Raw genomic sequence first — 8,980 nt, forward strand, 5'->3', positions numbered from 1 at the left:
AGTAAGTTATTTAATAAATATCTAAAAAATATTTTCACCATGAAAACAACGAGAACAGCACAACTGAAGATACAAAAAATCTTATGAAAATTAGTGCAAATCAATATATTTAAGGATACGGTATCTGCACAATATAATTAAATGTACAAGTAAATTTTTTTTCTATTTCTATGCTGTATTTAAGGAGACCGTTTAAGTTGGTACAAAATAAAAACTTTACTTTCTTCTACTTTATATACAAAATTCTTGTTAATCCTAGCTGATCTAGGATACTTTGAAGAGAATTTTATCATTCCAGTAATACCGAACTACCTGTGTTTATCAACTAGCTGCAAAAAGGACTTCCATTATTCCTCCTGGATGCAACACACAGTCCCACTGGCACAATGAGCCCTCTCATAAGCACAGCCTCCTGCCAGGCTTGGTGGTCACTCAGTGATAACTAAAACTTCTATACCAATTACAGCACTCCCTGTCTTTAGCAGTCATTCAGCAGAAGCTTTTTCTTAAGCCTCCCCCCTAGTTAAGATTTCACATTGATATGGAATGCCACTTTCTTAAGAATTGAAAATGTCTCACTGACCACACTCCTGCCTTGCTTGTGTGGTCAGTGAGACATGGAGGATGACACCTTCCAGTCCTCCCATGGAAGCAAAACCTTTCCTGCGGACTGGGGAAGGAATTTCATGTGCAGAGTTTTAGGCACTGAGGAGTCCTGATATCATTTTACAGTAATCCAACATAAAGCCAGGAGAAAGCAGTCGAGCCCACTCTTTATATCAGGGTTCACTGAAAATATTCACCTGGCCAGGACCAGACAGGTTCAGGGAAATTCACAAAGAGCCCACTGCTGGGATTGTGCTTGCCCCTGGCCTGCTCTGAGTCTACAATGAAAAACACCTCTCTGAGGCCACTTGACTGCTCATTATCCACCCAATGGCTCACTGATGCTTAGGAATATCACCATGTTTGGTCCTCCAAACTCTTGAGAAGACAAAACCAACCTCCACTATATCTCTGCTAGCTCCGCTAGATATCAGGCCTGCATATTTCTTACCACGCCCCACTCCTCTCCCTCTGGGCTAACCAGCATCCAGCACTCTCTGGAAGAGTTGCTCTCATAGTTCTGGAGCTCTCAGTCTCAGCTGAACAATTTAAAATAGCTCTTTGTTGCTCCAGCAGCCAGTATCCATGAGAAAGTTCACATTTAAATAGAACATTACTAAAAGACAGGTTAAGGGTAAGTAGACCATATGTCTGTGGCCATGTGTCCAAACAACACAAACAGGTTAAATCAGCTTTGAGAAATGAACCTGATAAAAACAACCCTTACATAAACTTTGATACAGACTGTACCAGGCAGTCCACAGGCATTGGAGACGCAGAAAAAGTCCTCACAGTGATATTTGTGCACACAGGGGTTTTGGGAGGTAGAATTCCCTCCGGCCTTTAGAGAGAGATTAGGTATGGGAGGAGAAGGAGAGTGGCATCAGGGTATGCCCTGTTCCCTGTGCTCAGTCATGTGCCCTGGGTGCAGAGACCAGACCTACCCCAAGAGCCACTGCAGGTGTCACCTCCTGCGCTGTGCACACAGCCACGCACAAACAGATACCCGCAGACTGATATACACATGAGCTGGTCCGGGATATGTCCGTGGGGTCCTGACTAATGAGCAGCATGAATCTTCACGTGGAAGTTGTAATCCTCCTGCTCGGGGAAGTGCTGGCCGCACACGGAGCACGTGCAGCCCTTGTCCTTGCTGTGCGTGCGCCGCACGTGGCTGTCGTGGGCCGCGTGCGAGGCGAAGGCTTTGCCGCAGTGCTTGCACTTGAAGGGCTTCTCCCCCGAGTGCTGGCGGATGTGAGTGCGCAGGATGCTGGATGCTGTGAATGCCTGAAAGGGCAGGGATCATCGGAAAGGAGAAGGAGTTGCAAGTAATTTGCTTTCACACGCGCAATCCCTACCTTCAGCTAACCCAGACCCCATCGGAAGCACGGTTACCCTGAAAATTAAGTCCTGAAATAGCTCATGTTTCCACTCCTTAGGCAAGTGGAAAAAAAAAAATGAAAACTCCCAGCAAGGAGGAATCAGAAGGCAACAGCTATTGCTATATAGATGTGGCTGAGTCCATGGAGATGGATGAAGCTCAGAGAAAGATTTCTGAGCAAAGACACCAGTAAATATCTTCTATATGTCAGAGGGAAGAAGTCAATACCAGCCTAATTAGCTTTGCAACTCCTTCATGTGTGGAGAACATAATGCAGGCTTTTCTTCCAGTTTTTGTTTTCAAAGTTAAACTCTTTGACTGCCTTGGGATTCAGCTGCTAAAATTCATCCATGCAGTCCACCATACATCATTTACAGGTTCATTTTCCCTGCTCCATCATATTCTTCTCTTTCTGCAGGCATAGTTTCTAGCCTGTTCCCCCACCCCTAACACTTTCGAGTAGCAAAGTCATAAAGACTTCTCCTCTATTAGGGGATAAAACTCACTCATTAAAATTTGAACAGGAATGTTGTAAAGTTGCCCATGTTTTCCCCATTTTTTCTTTTCCAAAGAGAGACAATTTCAGGCCCTTCATTATTTGCAGACCACACAAAATACATACTCTCTAGTAATTTTTCACAGCAAGCAACAATACATCTTAGATACCCTTTCACTAGGAACCTTAGAGCACAAAAAGATCAGACTCCTACACATTAGTCCTTGGAGGTGTGTATCAAGGGCAAAAATATGTCTTGGGGAGAGAATGGTGATGTTGACCCAGCACTGTTCCTTTAATCTCACAATGTTCCTGAAATAAGTGACCACTGATTTCCAGCAAAGGAGCTGGAAAAGCAAAGCCACTGTTAGAGGTAGAAGAGGAATAGAAGAACTGTAATTACATAGGAGGAGCCAGCGAGGATTCATTAAAACAGACCCTGGTTTTCCAGCCTGAGAAATTACGGCTATGTCCTAGGATAGCTGCATCCTGCAGCCTGAGGACTAGTAGTTTAATCTGATCCAATCCACAACAGTCCAACTAGAACTGGCTGGGGACTGGTCAAGTGTCCTTAGAGATCTCTTTACAGAGCAACCTATAAAGCTCTGCCACCTCCTCCTGTGATCTGAAAATTAAGGATATTTCATCCTAATCTCTGTTCAGGATGATCATGGAGAGACAAAAAAGTATAATAGCCAAAAGGAGTTTCCTCTAAGATTCTTTACAGCAGGACACTTCAGCTTTGTGTTAGTCCAGCCAGTCATAAACAAAACTTCTGTCTCTACAAAATCAGGAGCAGGCTACCAGAGCTGATGGGGCTTCTGCATCGTGTGGACACTCCACGGCACTGGGAGCCCTACCAATATTCATTTTCCAACAGCCTGTGCATCCACATGCTGTCTGCTTCAAGAGCTGTCAGCACTTTCACAGGGAGAGCTCACCTGAATCATCCCTGCTGTGATGGGCAGTAACAGCAGAGCACATCTCTGATCAGGGCTGTATGGTTCTCCTTGTGTTCTTTTTAAAGTGAAACCTCCATGCCCATCTGCCCATCAACAGCCCTGATATTTCAAGGTAAGCATGCACAAATTCATATTGTGCAGGTTCACTTTACGGACCACATCTGTTTATTGCAGTACAGAAGCAATGCCAATAACACCAAAAATTACTTATCTGATCAAAAAGTGGGATATTGGATCTAGGTGCATGCTTTGGATGGTATCTGAAATGCTCTCAAGCTTCCCTAGACCTTATTTCTGCAGATCAGTAAGCTGGGATGAACCACAAGTTCCATGTCAGATAGAGACCAGACCCTGTTTCTTCAGTCTCATCCAGCCCTGCCACCTTACCTCACAACTGCCCAGAATATACACCCACTCATCTGGTTACCAGTTAAATACAAAGCATTTTCTTGAAAGAAAACAAAGAAACGAAGCACAGCAGAGGGAGGGATGGGGCAGGGCTTTGCCTTACCTTGTTGCAGTAGACACATTTGTAGGGGCGCTCCCCAGAGTGAACCCTCATGTGTTTGTTCAGGCTGGAGGATTGAGAAAAGCTCTTCCCACACACAGAGCACTGGGGAAAAAAAAAAGGAATAAAGTTAAAAGGAAACATGTAACTGCTTAGTTAAAAGCAAAAATTAAGTATGTGGATGATGTGCACATTTCTTACATATAATCTAGATATACACATGTATTTATGTATTCATGTGTAAACACAATAGTAATTTTAAGCTGCAATAAATTGAAATACCCAGAAGTTTAGTCTGGTTTTAAGAACAGATTTACCTGTATATGTACATATATGTATTAAAACCATAAAAAATTTCAAATAATTTGTGTTAAAATTGTTTCAATAAAAAATTGTTATTTTACAGAACAGATAATATTGATTTTCAGTAATAAAAACCTGAAAATTTCTGTAAAATATTTAAAAAATAAATATATAAATCAAGCCCCAGTTTTAATTTTTCCCTAAAAGATAAACTACCTGAAGAATAAAATAATTTGAAATTTACTAAGGAAAGGGAAAGGAAAAGGAATTATATGGTATTTAATACCTCATATTTAATGGAATATTTTTTACCTGTTACTAATTCCATGCAGATATTATGACATTGTAATAGTGCCATTTTAGTTACAAAATATTTTTTTCCTCAAGAAAAAAATATTGTATCCTACACATTGTAGGATGATCTATAAAATAGATATTTGGAGAATTTTGAGGACTGATTTAACTGTGCCATTTCAAGCACTAGAACTTGCCCTTCCCAAGCTTTTAGAAAAAAGCCTGATTTTCCATTCCCTCTGCTGGTAGAGAAAACTAGTGCTAGAAAAGCAAGGTGTTTGGTGGAGATGAGTAAAGCGTTTTCAAGATTTGTTTTCATCAATTGAAAATCTGCTTCACACAATGTGAATGTAAAACTTTTAAGCCCTGTTTGGTCCAACAGACACAGATTAAAGCTATGGTCGGGACTGAAGGGCTAGGGTGTGGGAAACAGACATGAGACATCTCTCCCCTGGTCCTGGACAGGCCAAGCACCTTTAAGCACAAGTTAACGCCACATGTGTAAGAAAAGGAGCAACACTCATATGCAATCATCCAAAAAGCCCGGGAGAAAATTTGTTTCTTTTTAAACCCTCACGGAGACAGTGGGGTTTATTTTCCCAACCTAAATCCATTAAATTTCTTAAACCAAGCTTTGCTGCACATGACAAGGTCTTCCTGAGCAGTCCCACCAGGAAACTGCCAGGGAAACTGGAGGAGGAGGAACGTCATCAGCATCTTATCTGGATCAAAAAAAGGAGTTAATATTAAGTACCCTCAGAAGAGCCAATGACTGCGGAGAGACTCGGGAGCAGGCTCACCTTGTGAGGTCTGTGCTTTTCGTGAACGTGGAGAATATGGATCCTCAGCCTGTCTCTTTTTTCAAAGGATCGGTCACAAAGGTGACAAGGAAATTTGCGGTCCCCCTGGTCCACGCAGCGGGTGTACTTGAGGTGTTTGTCCCGGTAGTACTTGTAGGCAAAAACTTTGCCGCAGCGCTCGCACTTGAAGCTCTCCCCGGCTTCTGTACAGCAGAAGGGAAAGTGCCACCTCTCCGTTACACCACGGCAAAAGGGATTCAGATTAGATCTGTATCCTTGTCAGAGCTGGGACCCCTACGGGGAATCTTAAGTCTCTGAGAGGACAACGACTGTAAACTGATGCTGGCAATATCATAAAGAAAATACGCGCGCCGTGTCTCCTGAGCGTTCGCAGTGCTCCCCTTGCCTTTTTAAAGGAGGGGAACAAACTAGAGCCCACAGTCCGCTAAAATTACTCGGTTTAGCTACTAACTTCACCAAAAACAGGATTTAATCCTTGCATATCCATAAATAGCAAGAAATCATGTGAAAAAACAACTCAAGAGTCCCACTTAAAAACTTCTCTCCAAACGGAACCATTATGAGATATTTCTTATCAAGAATTGTCCGCAATTTTTACCTACCATCCCAAAAGGAAAAATAATTTTGCACACCTTTTCTATTGTTTTCAAATAACTATCGAACAAAATAGCATATTTATTTGACTTTTTTTTTTTTAATTTCAATTAATTATTTACCACTGAATTTAGGAAAAACACCAGAAAATTTTCAGGCGTTTATACATCCTTTTCTGTCTTTAATAAAAGCAGCTTTAAGATGAAATTAACAATTTAGCATCTGTCTAAATTAGACACTTCAAGACAACAGGTACAAAATCTTCCATGCCAAATTTTCATGCAAATTTGCTTCTCTCCCTTTCTACTGCACCCGGTCGACTCATCCCTTCCCAGCTTTTCCCGCACTGGCAAAAACCTGTTTTCTCCATACATAAGTTTTGATTATAAGAACATCATACTTTCTGTACATTACAAGTAGAACTACCCTCCCTCTCCCCTCACCCTGGCATAAGTGCATTTGACATTTCTTTTGCAAGCAATATTGGCATTACGGGATCGGAACGACTTCAGCCTGCCTCATTTACTGAGAGCGCTAATTATACGAAAGTCAGGTGTGCAATCCTAAAATGAAACAGGACCAAAACCGGAATAACCCCGAAAAGCCCATCACCTCCCAAAACGGGACCCTGAACAACGGCGCTGCGGGGCCGAGGCAAGTTCAGCCTAGGACCACCAGATGTTTTACAATCGTCAGACCAAACAACGCTTTAAACTCCCCGAGGAACCGCGGACGGCGGAAGAAAGGGGAGCCTCTTGCTCCGCGCTGCCGGCAGCTCTCGGTGCAACCCCCCGGATTCCCGGGCAGAGGGGAAGCTGCTGCTTCGGGGTGCTGGATGCCGCGGGAAGGGGCGGCCGGGGACCGGCTCCCTGGGAGGGCGGGCAGACCCGAGGGACCGGGGCTGCGGGGCCATCGCCCCCGCGGCAGGACCGGTCACCCACCACCGCCTCATCGCAGGGTCTAGGAAGCTTTAAAAGTAAAACAGCTGGACAAAGGTGGTGTCTGTGTTTCTTTACCTCCCCTCGTGTGAATCTAATCCAGGCCAGGCACACGTCCGTGGGAATAAGGGGCAGTGTCGCTCAAGGGGTTGCTGGCAGGCTCACCTTCGGGGTGCTGCGGGGGTTTCTTCCCCTCTGCCATGCCCTTCAAGCTGATGGGGATGCCCAGAAATTGCACGTAGCAATCGCCGTACCACACCAACAGCTCCTGGTTCGGGAAGATTTCCTTGCAGGTCTCGTAGAAGATTTGTCCCTGGCACTGGATAGCCGTCAAATTCTGCTCCTCGGGGAACCTAGCACAGTTCACCAGGGACATCCAGTTGCCAGTGGGGCCCTTCCCGTCGATAAAGTGGCTCAGACCACCGTATTCAAAGATCTGGAGAGCAGAGGAAAAAGGATCAGGTTTGACCTTCCACACACGTCCCGCTTTCACCAGTCCCACCACCCACACTGGGTCGAGCCCCTCTTGCAGCCTACAGTAGAGGGGACGCCGAAAACCTCGCCCCGGCCCCGCGTTGGGGGTGCGGGGTGAGCCCGACGGTGCCTCCGCTACCTCCCACATCAGCGAGTTGTCGTCGTAAGTCTTGATCTCGCTCGTGTTGACCACTTTGCCTTGGAAAGGGCCGAAGCGGACTCCTTTCGGGATGGGGTCCGTACAGAAGACTCCGAGCTGAGACACGTCCCCGTAGGCCACCCGCAGCACCGAGAGCCCTGCGGGTGACAGGGGGCTGAGCGCGGCGCGGCGCGGGCGGGCGCAGCGCGGGCGGTCCGGGACACCTACCTTCGGGCAGCTGCAGCGAGTCCCGGTCGAGCAGCGGGGCGGCGGAGTCCGCAGCGCCTGCAGAAGAGGAACCCCTTCTTCAGCACGGCACCGACCCTGCAGGAGCGGGTCCTACCTTCCCGACAAAGGCCGCAGCCCGGATCACCCCCCGGCTTTTTTCCAGGTATGGGCTCGTAACGCAAGAAAACCACCGGGAAAATGAAGTCCGACGTGCCCCCGGCGATGCCCCTTGAGCCTGGCTGCCTGCACCCGTTTTGGGACTGCCCCCGAACCCTCCCGCACACCTGGCTGCAAGGAGCGACCTGCCGCCCAGGGTCACCCTGTGCCCCTCTCGTCGCCGTCAAATACTCCCTTACCCGAGCTGGCCGGGGACAGCCGGAGCCCCGAGATGGCGTGGAGATTCCCGGTCGGCTGGCTGCTCCGGAGCGCCCCGTACAGCACCGCGTTGAGCTCCTCCTCGGTGAAGTGGTACCTGTAGCTCTGCCCCGCCGCCCCGTCTGCCCCCGGGCTGCGGGCAGCCCTGTGCGGGGGGCTCGGGTACGGAGGCGAGAGAGACTTCGGCGCCCCCGTCCCGAGGGCCGAGCCCTCACTGGGAGGGAAGGGGGACGGCAGCCTGGTGTAGACGGGCAAAGGAAGGCTGGGGAAAGGGTCGGTGGGCAGGGGGGGCGGCTCGCTCACAAAAGCGGGGACCCTGCTGAAGGTGAAGGGAGGCAGAGGCGGCGAGGAGGAAATCAGCCCGCCCAGGGGTTTCAGGGGCTGGAAGTAGTCGGGGGCCGTCTCGAAGTAATGGGCGGGTGGGAGGAAAGAGGGGTAGTAGGAGGCGAGGCCGGCGGGGCTTATGCCGAGCGAGTCTCCGCCGTCTCCGGGGACCGACTCGCCAGCCAAGGATAGAGCCATGTCGGGAAGAGCCAGGCCGGGAAGGAGAAGAGGGATCAGCCGGGAAGTAGGGGGAGCAGACACCCGGGTGCTGCTGGCGCGGGGTCCCTCTGCGGGGCGGGACGGAGGCACAGGAGCTGCCCTTCGCCGTCGGGGCGAGCTGGTCGGCCCCTACCGGCCCCCCGCGGCTATATCGGCCCGAGGAGCGGGGCGGGGAGGATGGCCACGGGCGGCGGCGGCGACCCTGGGGGGTCACACAGCCCCGGGGGTGGGCGGGGGTGCTGCCCCGACCGGCAAGGCTACCCCGGGGCGGAGCGGCCGGGCCGCCCCTCCCCACGTCGGGGTAGGGGAAGGGGGTGG

General features: G+C 48.6%; 1 protein-coding gene across 1 annotated transcript; it reads right to left on the reverse strand.

The window, feature by feature from the left end:
• Positions 1–1,665: 1,665 nt before the first annotated feature.
• On the reverse strand, positions 1,666–8,641 carry PRDM14 (PR/SET domain 14). The gene is made up of 8 exons (XM_053963012.1): positions 8,369–8,641; positions 8,101–8,299; positions 7,745–7,801; positions 7,517–7,674; positions 7,069–7,339; positions 5,351–5,553; positions 3,957–4,058; positions 1,666–1,893 (listed from the first exon to the last, which is right to left on the reverse strand). Exons 1-8 carry the CDS (start codon positions 8,639–8,641, stop codon positions 1,666–1,668), a joined length of 1,491 nt encoding a protein of 496 aa, XP_053818987.1.
• Positions 8,642–8,980: the final 339 nt, after the last annotated feature.

This window comes from Vidua chalybeata, chromosome 1 (genome assembly GCF_026979565.1).
Source record: "Vidua chalybeata isolate OUT-0048 chromosome 1, bVidCha1 merged haplotype, whole genome shotgun sequence".
NCBI classification, from domain to species: domain Eukaryota; kingdom Metazoa; phylum Chordata; class Aves; order Passeriformes; family Viduidae; genus Vidua; species Vidua chalybeata.

Bases quoted from the DNA above. Each gene is read 5' to 3' on its own strand.
- PRDM14 (XM_053963012.1), bottom strand. From the start codon at position 8,641: ATGGCTCTATCCTTGGCTGGCGAGTCGGTCCCCGGAGACGGCGGAGAC. The intron at 7,675-7,744 runs GTAGGTGTCCCG...TGTCACCCGCAG, and splicing joins CTCGCTGCAGCTGCCCGAAG to GGCTCTCGGTGCTGCGGGTG. The intron at 1,894-3,956 runs GTAAGGCAAAGC...CTGCCCTTTCAG, and splicing joins AATGTGTCTACTGCAACAAG to GCATTCACAGCATCCAGCAT.